The sequence below is a fragment of the Rhinatrema bivittatum genome, chromosome 6, assembly GCF_901001135.1.
Source record: "Rhinatrema bivittatum chromosome 6, aRhiBiv1.1, whole genome shotgun sequence".
Taxonomy (NCBI): Eukaryota; Metazoa; Chordata; class Amphibia; order Gymnophiona; family Rhinatrematidae; genus Rhinatrema; species Rhinatrema bivittatum.
Window position 1 is genome coordinate 4,782,303 of NC_042620.1, and position 27,203 is coordinate 4,809,505.

The 27,203-nt window shown below is 51.8% G+C and overlaps 1 protein-coding gene across 4 annotated transcripts in view; it reads left to right on the forward strand.

The window, feature by feature from the left end:
- The window catches only part of STK16 (serine/threonine kinase 16), a 162,495-nt gene that overhangs the window by 32,163 nt on the left and 103,129 nt on the right, over nucleotides 1-27,203 (forward strand). For all 4 annotated transcript variants that reach the window (XM_029604988.1, XM_029604987.1, XM_029604990.1 and 1 more), the window contains exon 3: nucleotides 10,927-11,146. In XM_029604988.1, the coding sequence (XP_029460848.1) occupies nucleotides 10,927-11,146 (220 nt within the window). The remainder of the gene's footprint in view (nucleotides 1-10,926; nucleotides 11,147-27,203) is intronic.

The following is a 27,203-nucleotide window of genomic DNA, read 5'->3' on the forward strand; positions in this document are numbered from 1 at the left end:
AGGGCCTGTTGGAGGAGGAAGCTCGGCAGGTCGCACGCCTGGAGGCGCTGGTGGCCTATAGCGCGGATGCCCTGTATGACCTTCTTCGAACTTCTGCGCGCTCCATGGTTTCGGCCGTCTCGGTGAGGTGGCTGCTGTGGTTGCGGAACTGGGCTGTGGACGGAGCATCCAAGTCCAGGCTGGGCTTCTTACCGTTTAAGGGTAAACTGCTATTCGGGAAGGAGTTGGACGATATGATTCAGTTACTGGGGGAGAATAAAAAGTATTGGCTTCCGGAGGACAGAGCACGCTCCAGGTCCTCCTACTCTTCTAGGTCTCGTTTCTGGGGAAATCGTAGAGCCTGTACCTCTCACCAGGGTACTCCTTCATCCTCATCCTCCTCCTCCTTTCGCTCAGGAGGGGGCCGGCAGCAGACTCAGTCCTTTTGGGGCAGACGTTTTGGCAGGCCTGGTTCTTCCCAAGCCTCTGCCGGTGTTAAGTCAGCACAATGATGTCCGGCCGGACCATTCCTCGGTACCCTGAAGTACCACAGATCAGTGCAGAGTCCTGGCCCCATCTTTCAAAAGACTTCCTCGCTTCTGGATGTTGTTGAGCTGATATGTGATATATTCAGAGTAATGAGAAGTCTACATAGTTTGAGATGTACATTTTGTTAGGTTAAGAGGGCCTAGTTTTCAGGAGGCTCACACCAGGTTTATTGGGGTTTGTGTAAACTAGACATCTTGGCTTGGGTACAGGTCAATAATGAAGGACTGCAGGTGGCACTCTCGGATATGTAGCAGTGCCTCAAACTTTTGTTCTCTGCTGGAAGGGAGGCAAAACCCACTTGTCTAGACTGATCGTTGGTACTTCAGGAACGAAAATTAGCAGGTAAGAACCAATGTTCCTATATGCCATACTGGGTGACACTGAAGGTCCATCAAGCCCAGTATCCTGTTTCCAGAAGTGGCCATTCTAAGTCACAAGCACATGGCAAGTACCCAAATATTAAATAGATCCCCTGCTACTAATGCCAGCAACAAGCAGTGGCTATTTCCTATTGATTGATAGCAGTTTATGGACTTTTCCAGGAACTGATCCAAACCTTTTTTGAACCCAGCTACACTAACTGCACTAACCACATCCTCTGGCAAGGAATTCCACAGCTTTATTGTGCGTTGAGTGAAAAAGAATTTTCTCCGATTAGTCTTAAATGTGCTATTTGCTAACTTCATGGATTGCCCCCTAGTCCTTCTATTATTCGAAAGTGTAAATAACTGATTCTCATTTACCCATTCAAGTCCTTGGGCATCCACTCTGAGATCTTCCAGCCCCTTCCTCCAAGTGTGTGTTCCCCTGACTACCTCCTCTTCTTCACACTAAACAAGATGCCAGTTGCCAAAGATATTTGCAGTCCTCATGACCCCCACGTCCTCTCCCAATGGCACATCAGCAGATGTGTGCAGTGTTGTAGCTTCCGGCACACAAACTAATCAGTTGGGCCAGAGAATGGGACCAACTCAAGATCCAACAGAAACATCGTAACTCTTCCCTTTCCTCTTAAATATCACAAAAGTAATAACAAAAAAAAAAAGGAAATTGGTAGTGAGCCAGGAGCTGACTCTACCCTCACATTCCTCTGGAAGTGCCTGTTCCTCTATGCCTGGCTCCATTCAGCCTCCTTCCCTTCCTCTGTCAGTGTCTGTTCCTCTATGCCTGGCTCCATTCAGCCTCTTTCCCTTCCTCTGTCAGTGTCTGTTCCTCTATGCCTGGCTCCATTCAGCCTCTTTCCCTTCCTCTGTTAGTGTCTGTTCCTCTCTCCCTGGCACCGTTCAGCCTCCTTCCCTTCCTCTGTCAGTGTCTGTTCCTCTCTCCCTGGCACCATTCAGCCTCCTTCCCTTCCTCTGTCAGTGTCTGTTCCTCTCTCCCTTGCACTATTCATCCTCCTTCCCTTCCTCTGTCAGTGTCTGTTCCTCTCTCCCTGGCACCATTCAGCCTCCTTACCTTCCTCTGTTAGTGTATGTTCCTCTCTCCCTGGCACCATTCAGCCTCCTTCCCTTCCTCTGTCAGTGTCTGTTCCTCTATGCCTGGCTCCATTCAGCCTCTTTCCCTTCCTCTGTTAGTGTCTGTTCCTCTCTCCCTGGCACCGTTCAGCCTCCTTCCCTTCCTCTGTCAGTGTCTGTTCCTCTCTCCCTGGCACCATTCAGCCTCCTTCCCTTCCTCTGTCAGTGTCTTATCCTCTCTCCCTGGCACCATTCAGTCTCCTCCCCTTCCTCTGTCAGTGTCTGTTCCTCTATGCCTGGCACCATTCAGCCTCTTCCCTTCCTCTGTCAGTGTCTTATCCTCTCTCCCTGGCACCATTCAGCCTTTTTCCCTTCCTCTGTCAGTGTCTGTTCCTCTATGCCTGGCTCCATTCAGCCTCTTTCCCTTCCTCTGTTAGTGTCTGTTCCTCTCTCCCTGGCACCATTCAGCCTCCTTCCCTTCCTCTGTCAGTGTCTGTTCCTCTGTACCTGGCACCATTCAGTCTCTTCCCCTTCCTCTGTCAGTGTCTGTTCCTCTCTCCCTGGCACCATTCAGCCTCCTCCCCTTCCTCTGTCAGTGTCTGTTCCTCTATGCCTGGCTCCATTCAGCCTCTTTCCCATCCTCTGTCAGTGTCTGTTCCTCTCTCCCTGGCACCATTCAGTCTCCTCCCCTTCCTCTGTCAGTGTCTGTTCCTCTCTCCCTGGCACCATTCAGTCTCCTCCCCTTCCTCTGTCAGTGTCTGTTCCTCTCTCCCTGGCACCATTCAGTCTCCTCCCCTTCCTCTGTCAGTGTCTGTTCCTCTCTCCCTGGCACCATTCAGCCTCCTTCCCTTCCTCTGTTAGTGTATGTTCCTCTCTCCCTGGCACCATTCAGCCTCTTTCCCTTCCTCTGTCAGTGTCTGTTCCTCTATGCCTGGCTCCATTCAGCCTCTTTCCCATCCTCTGTCAGTGTCTGTTCCTCTATGCCTGGCTCCATTCAGCCTCTTTCCCTTCCTCTGTTAGTGTCTGTTCCTCTCTCCCTGGCACCGTTCAGCCTCCTTCCCTTCCTCTGTCAGTGTCTGTTCCTCTCTCCCTGGCACCGTTCAGCCTCCTTCCCTTCCTCTGTCAGTGTCTGTTCCTCTCTCCCTTGCACTATTCAGCCTCCTTCCCTTCCTCTGTCAGTGTCTTATCCTCTCTCCCTGGCACCATTCAGTCTCCTCCCCTTCCTCTGTCAGTGTCTTTTCCTCTATGCCTGGCACCATTCAGCCTCTTCCCTTCCTCTGTCAGTGTCTGTTCCTCTATGCCTGGCACCATTCAGCCTCTTCCCTTCCACTGTCAATGTATGTTCCTCTCTCCCTGGCACCATTCAGCCTTTTTCCCTTCCTCTGTCAGTGTCTGTTCCTCTATGCCTGGCTCCATTCAGCCTCTTTCCCTTCCTCTGTTAGTGTCTGTTCCTCTCTCCCTGGCACCATTCAGCCTCCTTCCCTTCCTCTGTCAGTGTCTGTTCCTCTCTCCCTGGCACCATTCAGTCTCCTCCCCTTCCTCTGTCAGTGTCTGTTCCTCTCTCCCTGGCACCATTCAGCCTCTTTCCCTTCCTCTGTCAATGTCTGTTCCTCTGTCCTTGGCACCATTCAGTCTCCTCCCCTTCCTCTGTCAGTGTCTGTTCCTCTCTCCCTGGCACCATTCAGTCTCCTCCCCTTCCTCTGTCAGTGTCTGTTCCTCTCTCCCTGGCACCATTCAGCCTCCTTCCCTTCCTCTGTCAGTGTCTGTTCCTCTCTCCCTGGCACCATTCAGTCTCCTCCCCTTCCTCTGTCAGTGTCTGTTCCTCTCTCCCTGGCACCATTCAGCCTCCTTCCCTTCCTCTGTTAGTGTATGTTCCTCTCTCCCTGGCACCATTCAGCCTCCTCCCCTTCCTCTGTCAGTGTCTGTTCCTCTGTCCCTGGCACCATTCAGTCTCTTCCCCTTCCTCTGTCAATGTCTGTTCCTCTGTCCTTGGCACCATTCAGTCTCCTCCCCTTCCTCTGTCAGTGTCTGTTCCTCTCTCCCTGGCACCATTCAGTCTCCTCCCCTTCCTCTGTCAGTGTCTGTTCCTCTGTCCTTGGCACCATTCAGTCTCCTCCCCTTCCTCTGTCAGTGTCTGTTCCTCTGTACCTGGCACCATTCAGTCTTTTCCCCTTCCTCTGTCAGTGTCTGTTCCTCTATGCCTGGCACCATTCAGCCTCCTTCCCTTCCTCTGTCAGTGTCTTATCCTCTCTCCCTGGCACCATTCAGTCTCCTCCCCTTCCTCTGTCAGTGTCTTTTCCTCTATGCCTGGCACCATTCAGCCTCTTCCCTTCCTCTGTCAGTGTCTGTTCCTCTATGCCTGGCACCATTCAGCCTCTTCCCTTCCACTGTCAATGTATGTTCCTCTCTCCCTGGCACCATTCAGCCTTTTTCCCTTCCTCTGTCAGTGTCTGTTCCTCTATGCCTGGCTCCATTCAGCCTCTTTCCCTTCCTCTGTTAGTGTCTGTTCCTCTCTCCCTGGCACCATTCAGCCTCCTTCCCTTCCTCTGTCAGTGTCTGTTCCTCTCTCCCTGGCACCATTCAGTCTCCTCCCCTTCCTCTGTCAGTGTCTGTTCCTCTCTCCCTGGCACCATTCAGCCTCTTTCCCTTCCTCTGTCAATGTCTGTTCCTCTGTCCTTGGCACCATTCAGTCTCCTCCCCTTCCTCTGTCAGTGTCTGTTCCTCTCTCCCTGGCACCATTCAGTCTCCTCCCCTTCCTCTGTCAGTGTCTGTTCCTCTCTCCCTGGCACCATTCAGCCTCCTTCCCTTCCTCTGTCAGTGTCTGTTCCTCTCTCCCTGGCACCATTCAGTCTCCTCCCCTTCCTCTGTCAGTGTCTGTTCCTCTCTCCCTGGCACCATTCAGCCTCCTTCCCTTCCTCTGTTAGTGTATGTTCCTCTCTCCCTGGCACCATTCAGCCTCCTCCCCTTCCTCTGTCAGTGTCTGTTCCTCTGTCCCTGGCACCATTCAGTCTCTTCCCCCTTCCTCTGTCAATGTCTGTTCCTCTGTCCTTGCACCATTCAGTCTCCTCCCCTTCCTCTGTCAGTGTCTGTTCCTCTCTCCCTGGCACCATTCAGTCTCCTCCCCTTCCTCTGTCAGTGTCTGTTCCTCTGTCCTTGGCACCATTCAGTCTCCTCCCCTTCCTCTGTCAGTGTCTGTTCCTCTATGCCTGGCACCATTCAGCCTCCTCCTCTTCCTCTGTCAGTGTCTGTTCCTCTCTCCCTGGCACCATTCAGTCTCTTCCCCTTCCTCTGTCAGTGTCTGTTCCTCTGTACCTGGCACCATTTTGTCTCTTCCCATTCCTCTATCAGCGTATGTTCCTCTGTCCATGACAGAGTTCAGTCTCTTCCCCTTCCTCTGTCAGTGTCTGTTCCTCTGTACCTGGCACCATTCAGTCTTTTCCCCTTCCTCTGTCAGTGTCTGTTCCTCTATGCCTGGCACCATTCAGCCTCCTTCCCTTCCTCTGTCAGTGTCTGTTCCTCTGTACCTGGCACCATTCAGTCTCTTCCCCTTCCTCTGTCAGTGTCTGTTCCTCTATGCCGGGCACCATTCAGCCTCCTCCCCTTCCTCTGTCAATGTCTGTTCCTCTATGCCTGGCACCATTCCGCCTCCTCCCCCTCCTCTGTCAGTGTCTGTTCCTCTCTCCCTGGCACCATTCAGCCTCCTTCCCTTCCTCTGTCAGTGTCTGTTCCTCTCTCCCTGGCACCATTCAGCCCCCTCCCCCTTACTCTGTCGCTATATGTTATTCCTTCCCTTCCTCTGTCAGTGTCTGTTCCTCTCTCCCTGGCACCATTCAGCCCCCTCCCCCTTACTCTGTCGCTATATGTTATTCTTTCCCTGGCACTACCTACACTATTACTATGTATATGGTTTGATCCTTTTCCTTCCATTGCACATTTTTCCTTTCCTGGTCTATTAAAGACCTCGCTGATCTCTGTTTTTAACCTCCTTTCCCTGTACGTACCCGGATCAGGCCAGACGCCTGGGTTGTGACTCCGCACCAGCAGATGGAGACAGAGCAAAACTTGACGGGCTCCCTACATATAGTAAGGTGCCACCCACAGCTCCCCAGTCTTTCTCTGTCTCCAGCAGATGGGGCAGGTCCACCCACAGTCTCTGGGATCCCTGGGGTTGTAGTTAGTCAGGGATATATAAAAAAAAAAAAAAAGGGTTAGAAGAGGACACGGATTCTAGATTAAGGCTTCTCTTTTTATTTCAAAAAAAAAAAAAGGAAAATTTGAATTTTTTTTTCAGGAATTAGTTATTTTCAGGAAAGCTCCCGTTGGAGGTGCCTCCCAGGGGGGTTGTCAGGTCCTGAGGGGATCAGCCCCCCCTGGTAGAGGCCGCTGCTGGGGTTGAGGACCCGGCCCTCTCTGGCAGCAGCGTCGGGGGTGACACCGGGGAGCCCGGTTCACTCACCCCCGGTGGAGCGAGGAAATCTTCAGCACCTTGGCCAGCGGATAAGTATTAAAAAAAAAAAAAAAAAAGTTTTCCGTTTTTGTTCCTGCGCTGTCTCTCTCTGCTCTCGTTTCGGCGGTTCACTGCGATGGAGGGGCGGGTTGTTTGGTTCTGAGCCGGCGTAGTTTTTTCTTCAGCTTCGGCCCGGGATGCCCGTCAGTTCCACCTGCCGCGCGTGCGGGTCTCCCGGGACGGGATGTGCACTAATTGACTCGCCGGGGGCGAGGGGCCGTCGGGGGGCGATCGGGGGGGTCGGCCCCGGACGTCCCGTTCGCCGCCGCGCGCTGTGTCCGCCGAAGCTGAGGGGCCGGATCCGTTCCCGCTTAGCGCGGGAACGGCGGCCATTTTGAATTCTGTGCGCGAGGCAACGAGGAGAGCCATAGAACATGGCGGCCAGCCTCCTCCGCTCTCCCCCCAGCCTCGGCCCTCGGGGGGGGGGGGCGCCCCGGGGTGCCTTAGAATCGGGGGATTTGGGCTCGGAGGAGGGACCCTTGGACTCGGAGGAGTCCTTCTCTGAAGATTTTACTTTTTTATTGAAAAAGCTGGCGAAGTACCAGAGGTCCAGGCGCAGGCACGGGAAAGTCTCAGGGGGTGCAGGAGGACGCTCTCACCCCCGGAAGAGGTCGGCCCGCCCTAGAGACGTGTCGGAACCTCCGAAGGAGAAGAGGCCGGCGCGAGGCGTCCCCCGGGACTCTGAATCGGAGTCGACCTCCTCGGAGGAGGAAGGGTCAGTCTCGGGGACGACAGGAGGGCCTGAGGGGCCCGATGACCAGGGTCCAGCCCAGCCGGGCGCAGGCAAGGGTGCGCTGGGGGCGGATGGGGATGATCCCAAGGTCGTTCGCCTCTTTAAGAGGGATGAGCTATCCCCTCTTATTCCAGCGATCCTCAAGGAGCTCGGGGTGGAGGCCCCACCGGTGGAAACCCGTCAGGGGGCTAATATGGATCCGGTGCTTCTAGGGCTTGCTGGGCCTCTGGTGGCGTTTCCTTTCCATTTTTCTGCGTCCGACATTCTTTTTCGAGAATGGGATACCCCGGAACTGGGCCTTAAAGTGAGCAAGGCTATGGATAAGCTGTATCCTCTGCCTGAGGATGTCTTGGAGTTGCTGCGTCTTCCACGCGTGGATGCCGCGGTGTCGGCAGTAACCAAGAGGTCGACCATCCCCGTCACAGGCGCCACAGCGCTACGAGATGTCCAGGATCGGAAACTCGAGGTGCAGCTCAAAAAGGTTTTTGAAGTATCAGCCCTGGGAGTCAGCCTGCGTTACGGGCTGGTCTCCGCTGGGCCCAAAATTTACAGGCGAATGCGGGTCTCTCCGATGGGGAGGCCTCTCAGGCGGATCATCTGGAGGCGGTGATCGCTTACAGCGCCGATGCCATGCACGATTTACTGAGAACTTCGGCCAGGGCTATGGTGTCGGCGGTCTCGGCTCGCCGTCTTCTCTGGCTCCGTAACTGGGCTGCGGATGGTACTTCTAAGGCTCATTTAGGCTCCTTGCCTTTTAAGGGGAAGCTGCTGTTTGGCAAGCAGCTGGACGATCTCATGCAGTTTCTGAGTGAGAACAAGGCTTTTAAGCTGCCGGAGGACAGGCCTAGACCTAGGCCCAACTTCTCTTCAAGGAACCGTTTTAGGCCTAACCGTCGCCAGAGGCCACAGAGATCGGTTGGGGCGGGACAGTCCTACCGGTCGGGCTCTACCAGATCCTCCTCCTGGTCTCAGTCCTTTCGTGGGAAGAAATTCAACAGGACAGGTGGGCCCTCGGCGGGATCGGGGTCCAAGTCGGTCCAATGATACGCGACAGGTCCATTCCTCGTCGCTGCTTCAAGAGGCCGTTCCACGCGTGGGGGCACGGCTCGAACGGTTTTACGAGGAATGGACCAAGATAACTTCAGACCAGTGGGTCCTAGGCGTGATAAGACACGGTTACGCGTTAGATTTTGCACGTCTGCCGTGGAACAAGTTTCTCGTTTCTCCCTGCAAGGCTATCTCCAAACGAGCAGCCGTGCGGGCGACCCTCCAACGCCTAGAAGACCTGGGCGCCATTACTCCCGTTCCATCAAGGCAGCGGGGCATGGGAAGGTACTCCATTTACTTCGTGGTCCCAAAGAAGGACGGGGCGTTCCGTCCAATTCTCGACCTAAAGGGGGTCAACCGGTGCCTTCGTGTTCCCAGTTTCAAGATGGAGACGATCCGCTCGGTAGTGGCCGCGGTTCGTCCAGGCGAGTTCCTAGCGTCGCTGGATTTGACGGAGGCGTATCTCCACATAGGGATTCAGCCGGCCTATCACAAGTACTTGAGGTTCTGCATCCTGGGCAGACATTATCAATTCAGGGTGGTGGTGGTGGCTGCTCAGCTCCGACGGGAAGGGCTCCTGGTTCACCCTTACCTGGACGATTGGCTCATTCGGGCCAAATCCGAGATCGAGTGTCGGCAGGCGATTTCCAGGATCCTGCAGCTCTTGCGGTCGCTGGGCTGGGTGGTCAACCTAGCCAAGAGTCAGTTACAGCCCACCCAGAGGTTGGAATACCTGGGGGCATTGTTCGACACCGAGAGAGCCACGGTGTCTCTGACCCAGGAGAGGGTGATCAAGCTCCAGGGGCAGGTGAGACGCCTGTTGGCCATGCGATGCCCGTTGGTCTGCGATTACCTGATGGTGTTGGGTTCCATGGCGTCGACGCTTGCCTTGGTCCCCTGGGCTTTCGCTCATCTGCGACCGTTACAATCATTCTTCGTCAAGGACCCGTCTGTTTAGAGGATGCGGATCACTTTTGTCTCGCGGCTTGGCTTTTGAGAGGGCGCGCTTGAAGGCTAAGGGGTACTCCAAGGCAGTGATCACTACGTTGTTGAGAGCTAGAAAACAGTCTACGTCCTTAACCTATATGCGGGTCTGGACAGTCTTTGAGGATTGGTGTAGTTCTCACAAGGTAAACCCCATACGGCTAGCTGTGCCTGAGGTCCTCACTTTCCTTCAAGAGGGCCTCTCGAAGGGGCTGTCCTGGAGTACCCTGAAGGTCCAGATAGCTGCGTTGGGTTGCCTTAGAGGTAAGGTCCAGGGGGTGTCCTTAGCTTGCCATCCGGATGTCACGCGTTTTCTTCGGGGGGCTAAACATTTACGCCCACCGGTCCGGAATCCTTGTCCATCCTGGAACTTAAACTGCGTGTTGTCCACCCTTTGTAGGGCGCCGTTTGAACCGGTTTTTCTGGTCGCAATTACCTCCGCTTGTCGGGTTTCGGAACTGCAGGCCTTGTCTTGTCGGGAACCCTTCTTGCGTTTTTCGGAGACCGGTGTCTCTCTGCGTACTGTTCCGTCCTTTTTGCCCAAAGTAGTGTCCTCCTTTCTCTTGAATCAGTCAGTGGATCTTCCAGGGTTTTCGACCGTGGATCACTTGGACAAGGGGTCGAAAGAGTTAAGGAAGCTCGATGTTCGCAGGATTCTAATTCGTTATCTGGAAGTTACGAATCCTTTCCGGGTTTCCGACCACCTGTTTGTCCTCTGTTCAGGCTCTCGCAGGGGGTCTGCGGCTTCGCGTGCCACGATTGCGCGTTGGCTCAAGGAAGCGATTGGTTCGGCGTATCTCCTGCAGGGCAAGTTGGCGCCCAAGGAGCTTCGCGCTCATTCGACTCGGGCGCAGGCCACATCCTGGGCAGAGGTCTCTCGGGTGTCCACACAAGAGATCTGTAGAGCAGCAACGTGGAAATCGTTGCACACTTTCACAAGGCATTACAGACTCGATGTCCAGGCAGCTGAGTCGCAGGGGTTTGGAGCGAGTGTCCTCCGAGCGGGACTCTCTGCTTCCCACCCTCGGTAGTTGGCTCTGGTACATCCCAGGTGTCCTGGACTGATCCTGGTACGTACAGGGAAAGGAAAATTAGTTCTTACCTGATAATTTTCGTTCCTGTAGTACCAGGGATCAGTCCAGGCTCCCGCCCGTCTGTGTAGTTTGGTCATGCTTGAAAGAGAGAGAGTCTGCTCGGTTGATTTCAGTATTTTTGCAGGCTTCTGCATTTTGAGTTCCGACCATGGTTACTATGGTTCTGAGGTTTCCGGTTCCAGCTGGAGGGGCTGTTGTGAACCGGCCTCAATTATGGTGTTTGCATAGTTAGTTAGTCTTGTTGTTTATCTCGCTTTGACATTATGTTTGACTGAGGGGCTGTGGGTGGCACCTTACTATATGTAGGGAGCCCGTCAAGTTTTGCTCTGTCTCCATCTGCTGGTGCGGAGTCACAACCCAGGTGTCTGGACTGATCCGTGGTACTACAGGAACGAAAATTATCAGGTAAGAACTAATTTTCCTTTGCATTTTGTGGTTGCCCTGAGAAGCTGAAGGGCAGGAATGCTTTGTCTGTGCATCCCCCCAGGTACAGACAGTGTGAGCGCAGGTGAGCTTGCTTGAGACAGGTGATAAATTGTGAGCACTGAAGTTTATTCTGCATCTCTCTTTCTTTCCCAGTGGATTTAGCTACGTTGATTTAGTGGAGGGAGTCCACGATGGGCACTTTTATGCTTTAAAGAGGATCTTGTGTCACGACGAGGAAGATCGTAGGGATGCTCTGCGTGAAGTGGAGATGCACAGGGTCTTCCAGCACCCCAACATCCTGCCACTGGAGGCTCACTGCCTGCTGGAGAAAGGACCGAAGTGGGAGGCCTGGCTGCTGCTACCTTACTTGAGGGTAAGAGTTGTCCCTGCTGCCATAAGTGAAGCTAAGAAATTCTCCTGTTGCTTCCCTCTGTGAGGATAAGGGCTGTTTATCTGCCCTCCCTGGAAGTGGACTGTCGCTGCTGGCATGCATGTGCTCAAGGAGAGTAAGACCTGCTCCTGCTGATCTCTGTGCATGTGATGGCTGCCCTTACGGCCTCCATGCAGGTGAGAGCTGGCACTGATATCCTCCAGGAGGACAGGAGCTGGCACTGCTGGTGCTGGATGTGAGGGTGAGAGATTGCACTGATATCCTCCAGGAGGATAAGAGCTGGCACTACTGGTGCTGGATGTGAGGGTGAGAGCTGGCACTGATATCCTCCAGGGGGACAGGAGCTGGCACTGCTGGTGCTGGATGTGAGGGTGAGAGCTGGCACTGATATCCTCCAGGAGGACAGGAGCTGGCACTGCTGGTGCTGGATGTGAGGATGAGAGCTGGTACTGATATCCTCCAGGAGGACAGGAGCTGGCACTGCTGGTGCTGGATGTGAGGGTGAGAGCTGGCACTGATATCCTCCAGGGGGACAGGAGCTGGCACTGCTGGTGCTGGATGTGAGGATGAGAGCTGGCTCTGATATCCTCCAGGAGGACAGGAGCTGGCACTGCTGGTGCTGGATGTGAGGGTGAGAGATTGCACTGATATCCTCCAGGGGGACAGGAGCTGGCACTGCTGGTGCTGGATGTGAGGGTGAAAGCTGGCACTGATATCCTCCAGGGGGACAGGAGCTGGCACTGCTGGTGCTGGATGTGAGGATGAGAGCTGGTACTGATATCCTCCAGGAGGACAGGAGCTGGCACTGCTGGTGCTGGATGTGAGGATGAGAGCTGGTACTGATATCCTCCAGGGGGACAGGAGCTGGCACTGCTGGTGCTGGATGTGAGGGTGAGAGCTGGCACTGATATCCTCCAGGGGGACAGGAGCTGGCACTGCTGGTGCTGGATGTGAGGGTGAGAGCTGGCACTGATATCCTCCAGGGGGACAGGAGCTGGCACTGCTGGTGTTGGATGTGAGGGTGAGAGCTGGCACTGATATCCTCCAGGGGGACAGGAGCTGGCACTGCTGGGGCTGGATGTGAGGGTGAGAGCTGGCACTGATATCCTCCAGGGGGACAGGAGCTGGCACTGCTGGTGCTGGATGTGAGGATGAGAGCTGGTACTGATATCCTCCAGGAGGACAGGAGCTGGCACTGCTGGTGCTGGATGTGAGGATGAGAGCTGGTACTGATATCCTCCAGGAGGACAGGAGCTGGCACTGCTGGTGCTGGATGTGAGGGTGAGAGCTGGCACTGATATCCTCCAGGGGGACAGGAGCTGGCACTGCTGGTGCTGGATGTGAGGGTGAGAGCTGGCTCTGATATCCTCCAGGGGGACAGGAGCTGGCACTGCTGGTGCTTGATGTGAGGGTGAGAGATTGCACTGATATCGTCCAGGGGGACAGGAGCTGGCACTGCTGGTGCTGGATGTGAGGGTGAGAGCTGGCACTGATATCCTCCAGGGGGACAGGAGCTGGCACTGCTGGTGCTGGATGTGAGGGTGAGAGCTGGCTCTGATATCCTCCAGGGGGACAGGAGCTGGCACTGCTGGTGCTTGATGTGAGGGTGAGAGATTGCACTGATATCGTCCAGGGGGACAGGAGCTGGCACTGCTGGTGCTGGATGTGAGGGTGAAAGCTGGCACTGATATCCTCCAGGGGGACAGGAGCTGGCACTGCTGGTGCTGGATGTGAGGGTGAGAGCTGGCACTGATATCCTCCAGGAGGACAGGAGCTGGCACTGCTGGTGCTGGATGTGAGGGTGAGAGCTGGCACTGATATCCTCCAGGGGAACAGGAGCTGGCACTGCTGGTGCTGGATGTGAGGGTGAGAGCTGGCACTGATATCCTCCAGGGGGACAGGAGCTGGCACTGCTGGTGCTGGGTGAGAGATTGCACTGATATCCTCCAGGGGGACAGGAGCTGGCACTGCTGGTGCTAGATGTGAGGGTGAGAGCTGGCACTGATATCCTCCAGGGGGACAGGAGCTGGCACTGCTGGTGCTGGATGTGAGGGTGAGAGCTGGCACTGATATCCTCCAGGAGGACAGGAGCTGGCACTGCTGGTGCTGGATGTGAGGGTGAGAGCTGGCACTGATATCCTCCAGGGGGACAGGAGGTGGCACTGCTGGTGCTGGATGTGAGGGTGAGAGCTGGCACTGATATCCTCCAGGGGGACAGGGGCTGGCACTGCTGGTGCTGGATGTGAGGGTGAGAGCTGGCACTGATATCCTCCAGGGGGACAGGAGCTGGCACTGCTGGTGCTGGATGTGAGGGTGAGAGCTGGCACTGATATCCTCCAGGGGGACAGGAGCTGGCACTGCTGGTGCTGGATGTGAGGGTGAGAGCTGGCACTGATATCCTCCAGGGGGACAGGAGCTGGCACTGCTGGTGCTGGATGTGAGGGTGAGAGCTGGCACTGATATCCTCCAGGGGGACAGGAGCTGGCACTGCTGGTGCTGGATGTGAGGGTGAGAGCTGGCACTGATATCCTCCAGGGGGACAGGAGCTGGCACTGCTGGTGCTGGATGTGAGGATGAGAGCTGGCACTGATATCCTCCAGGAGGATAAGAGCTGGCACTGCTGGTGCTGGATGTGAGGGTGAGAGCTGGCACTGATATCCTCAAGGGGGACAGGAGCTGGCACTGCTGGATGTGAGGGTGAGAGCTGGCACTGATATCCTCCAGGGGGACAGGAGCTGGCACTGCTGGTGCTGGTTGTGAGGGTGAGAGCTGGCACTGATATCCTCCAGGGGGACAGGAGCTGGCACTGCTGGTGCTGGATGTGAGGATGAGAGCTGGCACTGATATCCTCCAGGAGGACAGGAGCTGGCACTGCTGGTGCTGGATGTGAGGGTGAGAGCTGGCACTGATATCCTCCAGGGGGACAGGAGCTGGCACTGCTGGTGCTGGATTTGAGGATGAGAGCTGGCACTGATATCCTCCAGGAGGACAGGAGCTGGCACTGCTGGTGCTGGATGTGAGGGTGAGAGCTGGCACTGATATCCTCCAGGAGGACAGGAGCTGGCACTGCTGGTGTTGAATGTGAGGATGAGAGCTGGCACTGATATCCTCCAGGGGGACAGGAGCTGGCACTGCTGGATGTGAGGATGAGAGCTGGCACTGATATCCTCCAGGAGGACAGGAGCTGGCACTGCTGGTGCTGGATGTGAGGGTGAGAGCTGGCACTGATATCCTCCAGGGGGACAGGAGCTGGCACTGCTGGTGCTGGATTTGAGGATGAGAGCTGGCACTGATATCCTCCAGGAGGACAGGGGCTGGCACTGCTGGTGCTGGATGTGAGGGTGAGAGCTGGCACTGATATCCTCCAGGGGGACAGGAGCTGGCACTGCTGGTGCTGGATTTGAGGATGAGAGCTGGCACTGATATCCTCCAGGAGGACAGGAGCTGGCACTGCTGGTGCTGGATGTGAGGGTGAGAGCTGGCACTGATATCCTCCAGGAGGACAGGAGCTGGCACTGCTGGTGCTGGATGTGAGGGTGAGAGCTGGCACTGATATCCTCCAGGGGGACAGGAGCTGGCACTGCTGGTGCTGGATGTGAGGGTGAGAGCTGGCACTGATATCCTCCAGGAGGACAGGAGCTGGCACTGCTGGTGCTGGATGTGAGGGTGAGAGATTGCACTGATATCCTCCAGGGGGACAGGAGCTGGCACTGCTGGTGCTGGATGTGAGGATGAGAGCTGGTACTGATATCCTCCAGAGGGACAGGAACTGGCACTGCTGGTGCTGGATGTGAGGGTGAGAGCTGGCACTGATATCCGCCAGGAGGACAGGGGCTGGCACTGCTGGGGCTGGATGTGAGGGTGAGAGCTGGCACTGATACCCTCCAGGAGGACAGGAGCTGGCACTGCTGGTGCTGGATGTGAGGGTGAGAGCTGGCACTGATATCCTCCAGGAGGACAGGAGCTGGCACTGCTGGTGTTGAATGTGAGGATGAGAGCTGGCACTGATATCCTCCAGGAGGACAGGAGCTGGCACTGCTGGTGCTGGATGTGAGGGTGAGAGCTGGCACTGATATCCTCCAGGAGGACAGGAGCTGGCACTGCTGGTGCTGGATGTGAGGGTGAGAGATTGCACTGATATCCTCCAGGGGGACAGGAGCTGGCACTGCTGGTGCTGGATGTGAGGATGAGAGCTGGTACTGATATCCTCCAGAGGGACAGGAACTGGCACTGCTGGTGCTGGATGTGAGGGTGAGAGCTGGCACTGATATCCGCCAGGAGGACAGGGGCTGGCACTGCTGGGGCTGGATGTGAGGGTGAGAGCTGGCACTGATACCCTCCAGGGGGACAGGAGCTGGCACTGCTGGTGCTGGATGTGAGGGTGAGAGCTGGCACTGATATCCGCCAGGAGGACAGGGGCTGGCACTGCTGGGGCTGGATGTGAGGGTGAGAGCTGGCACTGATATCCTCCAGGGGGACAGGAGCTGGCACTGCTGGTGCTGGATGTGAGGGTGAGAGCTGGCACTGATATCCTCCAGGAGGACAGGAGCTGGCACTGCTGGTGCTGGATGTGAGGGTGAGAGCTGGCACTGATATCCTCCAGGAGGACAGGAGCTGGCACTGCTGGTGCTGGATGTGAGGGTGAGAGCTGGCACTGATATCCTCCAGGAGGACAGGAGCTGGCACTGCTGGTGCTGGATGTTAGGGTGAGAGCTGGCACTGATATCCTCCAGGGGGACTGGAGCTGGCACTGCTGGTGCTGGATGTGAGGGTGAGAGCTGGCACTGATATCCTCCAGGGGGACTGGAGCTGGCACTGCTGGTGCTGGATGTTAGGGTGAGAGCTGGCACTGATATCCTCCAGGGGGACTGGAGCTGGCACTGCTGGTGCTGGATGTGAGGGTGAGAGCTGGCACTGATATCCTCCAGGAGGATAAGAGCTGGCATTTCATGGGACTGGATGTGAGGGTGAGAGCTGGCATTGCTTTCCTATTTATGGATCAGATAGGGTAGCTCTTCTTGAACTTTCTATTATTCTGGGAACTTTGGCAAAAGCAGAGTTGAAGGAGATCGGCTTCCAGTCTATAAATACAGGGAAAGTCAGTATGTGACTCCATCAGACAATGTGCTCCCAGCCAGACACAAAGATATAATCTGAAGCTACAACATCTGACCCGCCATTTTATTTATTTATTTATTTATTTATTGATTGCACACAGACACCTAAGCAATTTACAGATAAGATACAGAATAAAAAATAAACACATCAAAGTACAGCTAAGATAGGATCATTGATGTAAAGGACATAGAGCAGGCACTTTATCACAGATTTGCTGTGAAATACCGACCAATGGCAGCGCCCCTGTGACATAGTAAGGGCAAAGGGCCGTCGGCGCCATTTTGATTACTGGCAGCCGATGGCCCAGGTCCAGGAGATCGCTCCCAAACCGCTCCTGGACCCCCGCTGGACCACCAGGGACTTTTGGCAGGTCTTGGGGGGGTCAGGAGTGTGGGGGATTGTAGTAAATTAATTTGGCAGGTCTTGGGGGGGGGGGTCAGGAGGGTGCGGGGTTGTAGTAAATTAAGTTGGCGGGGGAGTCAGGAGGCTGGGGGGGGTTTATTAGATTTTTAGTTTTTGGGGTTTTTTTATATTTGCTCCATAAGACGCACATACATTTTCCCCCCACTTTTGGGGGGGAAAAAGTGCATCTTATGGAGCGAAAAATACGGTAGATCTTTAAGTCTGTCCCCAAACGCTTTAGAAGGAAAACCACTGACCATGTCAGTAGCCCCCTCTGGAGCGACTCCCTCCTGTTTATATCCTCTTGAAGGTGGGGTCTCCAGAATTGTGCATTGTATTGCAAGTGAGGTCTCACCGGGGACCTATACATGTAAATAAGCTACCTCTGTAAAGATTATATAATTCTTGTCTTTCCCTGTCTCCTTCCTTCCCAGTTTCAACAACCTTGTTGTATTGTAACTGTTTACTTCCTCGACACTGGTTAAAAGAAAGTTATTGCACCCCTTGTTATATGTAAACCGGCATGATATGATTGTATCATGAATGCCGGTATAGAAAAGCTTTAAATAAATAAATAAAATAAATACAGGGGCAATGTCACCTCCCTGTGCAGCCAAGCATCTTTCTGGCTTTTGCTTTTGCCTTTTCCACCTGTTTGGCTACCTTAAAACATCAAAACATAGAAGGAAAGGCAGAAAAGGACCAGTGATCCATCCAGTCTGCCCAGCAAGCTTCCCATGGTATCTGCCGCGCTGTGCAGGTTACCCCCATGTATCAGACAGGGCTGCTTAATGTGCTTTGCTTATGGACTTGGCTGTAAAAGCAGTCCTGTGCTTTTTCTTTATGTATGATAATGAGTTCCCCAGACTGTAAAAACGTCAGGACTGCCGCTCCATGCAGAGTACCCCCATGTTTCTGTTAAGGATAGTAACTGCTGCTCCGTGCAGGTTACCCCCATGTTTCTGTTAAGGGTAGTAACTGCCGCTCCATGCAGGTTACCCCCATGTTTCTGTTAAGGATAGTAACTGCTGCTCCATGCAGGTTACCCCCATGTTTCTGTTAAGGGTAGTAACTGCTGCTCCGTGCAGGTTACCCCCATGTTTCTGTTAAGGGTAGTAACTGCGCTCCATGCAGGTTACCCCATGTTTCTGTAAGGATAGTAACTGCTGCTCCATGCAGGTTACCCCCCATGTTCTGTTAAGGGTAGTAACTGCTGCTCCATGCAGGTTACCCCCCATGTTTCTGTTAAGGGTAGTAACTGCCGCTCCGTGCAGGTTACCCCCATGTTTCTGTTAAGGGTAGTAACTGCTGCTCCGTGCAGAGTACCCCCATGTTTCTGTTAAGGGTATTAACTGCTGCTCCATGCAGGTTACCCCCATGTTTCTGTTAAGGGTAGTAACTGCTGCTCAGTGCAGGTTACCCCATGTTTCTGTTTAAGGGCAGTGACTGCTGCTCAGTCAGGTTACCCCATGTTTCTGTTAAGGATAGTAACTGCCGCTCCCTGCAGGTTACCTGCATGTTTCTGTTAAGGGTAGTAACTGCTGCTCAGTGCAGGTTACCTGCATGTTTCTGTTAAGGGTAGTAACTGCTGCTCAGTGCAGGTTACCCGCATGTTTCTGTTAAGGGCAGTAACTTCCGCTCCATGCAGGTTACCCCCTATGTTTCTGTTAAGGGTCAGTAACTGCTGCTCCTGCAGGTTACCCCATGTTTCTGTTAAGGGTAGTAACTGCTGCTCCCTGCAGGTTACCCCGCATGTTTCTGTTAAGGGTATAACTGCCTGCTCCATGCAGGTTACCCGCATGTTTCTGTTAAGGGTAGTAACTGCCGCTCCATGCAGGTTACCCGCATGTTTCTGTTAAGGGTAGTAACTGCCTGCTCCATGCAGGTTACCCGCATGTTTCTGTTAAGGGGTAGTAACTGCTGCTCCATGCAGGTTACCCGCATGTTTCTGTTAAGGGTAGTAACTGCTGCTCCAGCAGGTTACCCGCATGTTTCTGTTAAGGGTAGTAACTGCTGCTCCAGTGCAGGTTACCCGCATGTTTCTGTTAAGGTAGTAACTGCTGCTCCAATGCAGGTTACCCGCATGTTTCTGTTAAGGGTAGTAACTGCTTGCTCCATGCAGGTTACCCGCATGTTTCTGTTAAGGGAGTAACTGCTGCTCAGTGCAGGTTACCGCATGTTTCTGTTAAGGGTAGTAACTGCTGCTCCATGCAGGTTTACCCGCATGTTTCTGTTAAGGGTAAGTAACTGCCACTCATGCAGATACCCCCATGTTTCTGTTAAGGGTAGTAACTGCTGCTCAGTGCAGGTTACCCGCATGTTTCTGTTAAGGATAGTAACGGCTGCTCCATGCAGGTTATTCCCATGTTTCTGTTAAGGGTAGTAATCTGCTGTCTGTGCAGGTTACCCCCATGTTTCTGTTAAGGGTAGTAACTGCTGCTCAGTGCAGGTTACCCGCATGTTTCTGTTAAGGGTAATAACCTCCGCTCCATGCAGGTTACCCCCATGTTTCTGTTAAGGGTAGTAAACTGCCGCTCCTGTGCAGGTTACCCCCATGTTTCTGTTAAGGGTAGTAACTGCTGCTCAGTGCAGGTTACCCCCATGTTTCTGTTAAGGGCAGTAACTGCCGCTCTGTGCAGGTTACCCCATGTTTCTGTTAAGGGCAGTAACTGCCGCTCCATGCAGGCTACCCTCAAGCCTTCTGTTAAGGGTAGTAACTGCCGCTCTGTGCAGGTTACCCCCATGTTTCTGTTAAGGGTAGTAACTGCCGCTCCGTGCAGGTTACCCCCATGTTTCTGTTAAGGGCAGTAACTGCTGCTCTGTGCAGTTTACCCCTATGTTTCTGTTAAGGGCATTAACTGCCGTTCCGTGCAGGTTACCCCCATGTTTCTGTTAAGGGTAGTAACTGCCGCTCTGTGCAGGTTACCCCCATGTTTCTGTTAAGGGTAGTAACTGCCGCTCCGTGCAGGTTACCCCCATGTTTCTGTTAAGGGCAGTAACTGCTGCTCTGTGCAGTTTACCCCCATGTTTCTGTTAAGGGCATTAACTGCCGTTCCGTGCAGGTTACCCCCATGTTTCTGTTAAGGGTAGTAACTGCCGCTCTGTGCAGGTTACCCCCATGTTTCTGTTAAGGGTAGTAACTGCCGCTCCGTGCAGGTTACCCCCATGTTTCTGTTAAGGGCAGTAACTGCTGCTCTGTGCAGTTTACCCCCATGTTTCTGTTAAGGGCATTAACTGCTGCTCCATGCAGGATACCCCCATGCCTTCTGTTAAGGGTAGTAACTGCTGCTCCGTGCAGGTTACCCCCATGTTTCTGTTAACAGTAGTAAAGGAAAATTAGTTTCTTACCTGATAATTTTCGTTCCTGTAGTACCAAGGATCAGTCCAGGACACCTGGGTTGTGACTCCGCACCAGTAGATGGAGACAGAGCAAGACCTGTTGGACTCAGTCATATATGACAATGTGCCAGTCACAGCTCCTCAGTCTTACGCAATGTCAAAGTAGAAAACCCGAACAAGTAAACTAGCTAGGAAAAAACCTAACTGAAACTGGGAACAATTCAAAACCCCCTCTGGAACAGAACTCCCCAACCGGGAGAGCGAAACAAGCAATCAGGTAAGATAAACAAACAACGAGCGGACTCTCCCTTACTTCAGCACAGCAATGCGGGCGGGGTCCAGGACTGATCCTTGGTACTACAGGAATGAAAATTATCAGGTAAGAAACTAATTTTCCTTTCCCTGTACGTACCAGGATCAGTCCAGGACACCTGGGATGTACCAGAGCCAACTTACCGAGGGTGGGAAGCAGAGAGTCCCGCTCGGAGTACCCTCTCTCCAAACCCCCGGCCTCAGTAGCCTGAACATCCAACCGGTAATGTCTAATGAAGGTATGTAACGACTTCCAGGTAGCCGCCCTGCAAATCTCTTGAGGCGACACCTGAGAAGATTCCGCCCAAGACGCAGCGTGGGATCGTGTCGAGTGAGCCCTGAGACCCATGGGAACAGGCATAGAGAGAGGAATATCGAGTAAGAAAAGGGAAGTGATTATTCCCCTGTACAGGTCCTTGGTGAGGCCTCACCTGGAGTACTGTGTTCAGTTCTGGAGACCGTATCTTCAAAAAGACAAAGACAAGATGGAAGCGGTACAGAGAAGGGCGACCAGGAAGGTGGAGGATCTTCATCAGATGACGTACGAGGAGAGATTGAAGAATCTAAATATGTACACCCTGGAGGAGAGGAGGAGCAGAGGTGATATGATACAGACTTTCAGATACTTGAAAGGTTTTAATGATCCAAAGACAACGACAAACCTTTTCCGTAGGAAGAAAATCAGCAGAACCAGGGGTCACGATTTGAAGCTCCAGGGAGGAAGATTCAGAACCAATGTCAGGAAGTATTTCTTCACGGAGAGGGTGGTGGGTGCCTGGAATGCCCTTCCGGAGGAAGTGGTGAAGACCAGAACTGTGAGGGACTTCAAAGGGGCGTGGGATAAACACTGTGGATCCATAAAGTCAAGAGACCGCCAATGTAGAGTGGGTGGCTCACCAGAAAGATGGCTACTGCCCGGAGACATTACCCTTATTAAATAAACATACAGATGCTTACTGTGACTCCAACATCGCTCTAAGCTTCAACGGCAAGAGGAAATGTGGAAAAAAGGATTTGCTATCACAAAGAGGGGAGTAGCTGGCTTGTTACGGCGGTTACTACCCCAAACCAAATAAGCCTAATACTTCACTTTCCAAGCATATACAGCATAGTTCTCTGCTTCAACGGCAGGGGAGAAGAAAAGAGGGTTCGCACTCACAAAGCGGGGAGTAGCTGGCTTATTACGGCGGTTACTACCCCAAACCAAATGTGCCTGATACTTCGCTTTCGATGCATATCCAGCATGGCTCTCTGCTTCATGGCATGGGAGAGGCTGATACATCAAGCATTTCCAGCATAGCTCTCTGCTTCAACAGCAGGGGAATAAGAAAAGCTGAGGCTTCACGCATATCCAGAATAGCTTCAACTGCAGGGGAGAAGAAAAAAAGAAAAAAAAAAAAAAATAGGATTCGCACTCACAAAGCAGGGAGTAGCTGGCTTGTTACGGCGGTTACTACCCTAAACCAAAAGGGCCTGATACTTCACTTTCAATGCATAACCAGCATGGCTCTCCGCTTCAACGGCAGGAGAGAAGAAAAACAACCAATAGGGGCTGTATGACATAGTCTGGGTAAAGGGAATAAACATGGGTGTAGCTTGCTTATTGCAGCAGTTACTACCCCTAACTAATCAAGCTAGGTATTTCACTTGGATGCAGCTCCATCACTGCTCTCTACATTAATGGTGGGGGTGGAAGGGAAATAGAACCAAGAGTTAAGAGAAAATGATAAGTATGACAGAAAAAAATATGTGAAGCTTGCTGGGCAGACTGGATGGGCCGTTTGGTCTTCTTCTGCCGTCATTTCTATGTTTCTATGTTTCTATATGTTTCTATGTTTTCCCCGTACTAGGTACGCTGAGCCAATGGCCTCCTTGAGCCAACGGAAGAACGTCGTGCGGGACGCTGCGGCACCTTTCTTTGGACCAGAGAATAGAACAAAAAGATGATCTGTCACCCGAAACGGATTAGTGACCTCTAGATAGTGAAGGATGGACCTCCGCACATCCAGCTTCCGTAATTCCCTCGTTTTTGGGACAGAAGACTCCCCGACAGCGAAAGCGGGAAGCTCAACTGATTGATTAAAATGAAATGCCGACACAACTTTAGGCAAAAAGGAAGGGACCGTCCGCAAGGAGACTCCTGAGTCGGAAATGCGCAAGAACGGCTCCCTACAGGACAGAGCCTGCAACTCCGAAACACGCCGTGCCGAGGCAATCGCCACCAGGAATATGGTCTTCAATGTGAGATCTTTAAGAGTCGACCACTTCAAGGGCTCAAACGGCGCCGAGCATAAGGAGGAGAGAACCCAATTCAGGTTCCAGGACGGACAAGGATGACACAATGGAGTATGGAGATGCTTTGCTCCCCGAAGAAAACGGGAGATATCCGGGTGTAGAGCCAGGGAGGATCCCCGAACCTTACCTCGCAAACAACCAAGCGCCACCACCTGGACTCGCAGGGAACTGCACGCCAGCCCTTTAGCAAGACCGGCCTGGAGAAACACTAGGATATCGGAGACGGAGGCGGAAGTGGGATCCCAAGAAGGAGGGCTCATTCTGCCCGATATTGGATTTGAAGCAGGTCAACAGGGCGGTTCGTATCCCTCGCTTCCGAATGGGGACGTTGAGATCTGTCATTGCGGCTGTCCACAAAGGCAAGTTTTTGGCTTCTTTGGATCTAACAGAGTCTTATCTCCACATAGGGATCCAGGAGTATCATCAGAGATTTCTACGGTTCATGATCATGGGGAACCACTACCAGTTTTGTGCCCTACCCTTCGAGCTGGCGACAGCTCCGAGGGTTTTCACCAACGTTTGAGCGACCCCCCTACAACCTTCCCTTTTCACCCGAAGCTCCTGCAACTACTGACTCGGTAATGGGAAGCGTCGGAGGCTAGCCTGAAAGTTAGTAGAGCCATGGAAAAACTTTATCCGCTTCCGGTAGAGTCCTTGGATTTGCTTAAGGTTCCTATACTGGATGCGGCCGTCACGGCGATAGCTAAGCGCACGACCATCCCCTTGCAAGGAGGAGCAGCTCTCAAGGACCTCCAGGATAGGAAGCTGGAGGTCCTTCTCAAAAGAATTTTTGAGGTCTCGGCACTCAGCGTCAGGGCGGCCGTCTGTAGTAGTCTAATGCAGAGGGCTACTCTTAGGTGGGTGCAACAGTTGCTCACCTCACAGGAGCTTCCCCCTGAGGAGGCTGATCAGGCGAATTGCCTGGGGTCGGCCATGGCCTATACCGCTGATGCCTTATATGATCTCCTTCATACTTCCTCGCAGACGATGGCCTCGGCGGTTTCTGCCAGGAGGCTTCTTTGGCTTCGCAACTGGTCAGCCAACGTTTCGTCAAATTTGCCAGCTGGGTTCCTTCCCTTTTAAAGGAAAGTTGTTATTTGGTGATGAACTGGAACAACTTGTCAAAGACTTGGGAGACAAGCTTCCGGAGGACAAGCCCTGCTCGTCCCGTCCTTTTGAGTCATTTAGAGGGCGTTTTCGGGGCCAATGTCGTTTTTGGATGGGTAGGGTTCCGTCCTTTACTCCGAGGCAGACGTCACGCGGTCCCAGGCCTGGGCACATTCCTTTCGCGGCAGACGAGCTCCGCGTGATGGAAACTCCCAAGGTTTCGCTACAAGCAAGGCTGCCCAATGAAGATGCGCTGGCCCATTCCTCCGTTCCGGAGATCAGAGGACGTCTCTCTCTGTTTCGCGAGGAATGGGTCAAGATGGGTGGCGTTCTAGCCATTATTAAATCTTCTTTTGCCCCTATGAAAAAACAATTAGTTATCATAGGTCAACATGAAATTCTGTTCATAACTACTGTTATTCTAAATATCTGTATAATCTATTCCCCACCAGGTTGTCTGAACTCAGACTTGTCTAATTTTATTGAAATTATTGCTTCTTTACCAGTTGACCTAAGTAAGACTATTGTAGTAGGCGATTTTAATTTACATATCACATGTACATCGCCTATAGTAAATGCCTTTCTTGATGCCATGTCTGGCATGGGTTGGGAACAACTTATTCAATCACCAACACATTCTAAGGGCCAAACTTTAGATTTAGTTTTTATTAACCCTATCTTTGCCTCTAATATTCAAGAAAAACTAAGATTATCCCTATAACGTGGTTCCATCATTATCTTATTAATTTTTCTCTTAACATCTCCTGCCCCAATACTTCAAATAATAATGGTCACCAGTTTATTGTTAAACATAAATTTATCTCTACAGACACCTTCATTGATGCTGTAGTACCTAATCTGCCAACCACACTAGCCCCTAGTATTGATTAATCTATTGACAAGTGGAATTCTGCAATCTCTTCCTCCTTAGATTTGATTGCCCCTCTAAAAACAATAAAAACACAACCAAATAAGAAGAAAGTAAATGCTCCTTGGTACACTAATACCCTACAGTCCTTGAAAACTTCTCTTAGAAAACTTGAACGTAAATGGAGGCGGAATAAAACATCAAAAACAAAGAATGCATATTATTGTCTTTTACGTCACTATAATAAAAATACAAATGCTGCAAAAAATCCTACTAAGCAAATAAAATCTCCAAGGCAACCCTAACATATTATTTAATATTGTAAAAACTTTAACTGCTACCCAAAAAGGAAGTTCTATTACTCATGACACTGCTTCCTGTAATAAAATTGCCAATTATTTTAAATTTAAAGTTACAGATATATCAAACCAATTGACTAAGCTACCATTACCCTCCTACAATAGTACTGAATCTAATTACACATGGTCTGAATTTACACCAGTTTCTGAGAATACTATACAAACTATTATCAGAAAACAAAATCCTTCTAATTCACCTGATAATCCTTGCTCTGGAGTCTTCTTTAAAGCCTTAGGTGCCCATGCTAGTAATTTTCTTACTTTACTAGTTAATCAATCCTTAGAAAATGGAACTTTCAATCTTGCTTAAAAACAAACTTCTATTCTTCCTATTTTAAAGAACAAATCAAAAGATTCTTTTGATCTTAGCAATTTCAGGCCCATTGCTACATTAACATCCTTAGCAAAACTTATTGAATCAGTAGTCTTATCCCAACTACCTTACAGAAAATGACATTTTACATACAAATCAGCATGGATTCCGTAAAGTTCACTTCGACATGAATTGCAGTATGAGGGGAGGTGTATCTGCTGCCCTCTGGTCCTGCTCGACCTTGCACCTTTTACATCCTACCTAATATGAAATACAGTCACACACCCCCCCCCCCCCCCGAACACTGCTCCCGACCCTTGTTCCCCCCTCTCTCACACACAGGCATATTCCCTCCAGCCCATCCCGCTTCCATCTCCCAGCCTCTCTTCCCACCTTCCGCCCCCCTTAATTTCCCCAAAACGATCCTGTAGGCCTTCCTGTTTCCTGCAGAGCTGGATCAGGAGCGAGAGGCCTGTTCTCTGCTGAGTGAGATTCAGCACAGATGAATAGAGCTATGCAGCCAGAAAATATGTATCTTTCAGTTTGTTTCACCTTTAAAATGTGTTTCACCTGGCTTGTATTTTGTTAAATTTTCATTTTTATTTAGTGTGCACACTATTTTTTTTTATTGCACACTAAAAACAAAAACAAATTAAACAAACGCACATCCCTACAGCTGAACGACAGCAAATCTTCAGCCAGGCTGCTGTCGCCCACACCTCCCCCAGATCTTTGCCGCCCTAGGCACAGGCCTGGAATAGTATATTACTATCGCTATACTGTTCCCCAACACACATGGGATATCTACCTATAAATATTTCTATTGTGCATTTACTCTCATGCAGGATCTCTTCTCTGTTGGACTCTATGCCATCCAGGAAAATGTTTTTTAAATTATTCTTAATAGCAAAAAGAGCACTGGTATAGTAGCAAAGAGAGCACTTATCCTGGAAACGCTGAGATCGAGCAGCAGACCGCAAAAGGACATTAGGATGCAAGGAACAGCATGACCACCCCTGATGAAGCAAGCGAAATACGAGGCATCGATCTGCAAGGATAAGTGCTCTCTTTGCTTCTATACCAGTGCTCTTTTTGCTATTAAGAATAATTTTTAAAAACTTTTCCTTAAAAAATTGTCTCAAAAAATTAAGTGGGTGGATACCGATGATTGACTTATACTTCACTTTTGACTGTAAAGTAAATATATCAGCAAAGTGCAAAAGTGGCAGCAGCAGAGCTATTCTCAGAACGGAGAAGGCTCTCATAGATTGAGGTTTCCACTCAAAAAACAAAAAACTTTTTTTAGTAATAAGCTATTTCTTATAAATTTCTATATAAGCATTCATTCATCAGCTGTTATATATGATGCTTTCAAATTTATGAGAAGGGTTACATCCTTGTCAGACGAAGGTATTGGTTTATTTTCCCTTCAGTTTCAATGTTGTGAATAGCGAGGGCTGAGGATTGTGCGGCAGTTCTGCTCTGCTGATAGCATTAACACGTTTGAAGGTTTAGTTAAAGACCCCGCAGATTCTGCATCTGCACGATTTTCTTATGAGTATTCAGAGCAGAGGTTGCTCTTCTAGGAAGGCAGATATAGTTGAGTGGGTACATGCGGTAGAGCCATTGCTTTACTGCATAACCGAATGCTGGAGAGTTTTGGGAACTTGGGTTCCTTTCTTCATCTTACAGTGGAAGGAGGAGCTCTCGGTGCAGCTGCAGGAAATTGATTGGGATCAGTTATGAGCAGATACTCATGCAGTCGTACTTTGTGCTGTTGCTCAGATTTACTGCTCCGTCTCTTATACCGTGTCAATAGATAGGCAAACGTTGTGCCAGACCCATGGGCTTAGGGGTGTGGACTCTCTGGACGGAGATATTTCATACTATTACAGAGATGGGAGAATTTACAGTGGATGTTTCTCC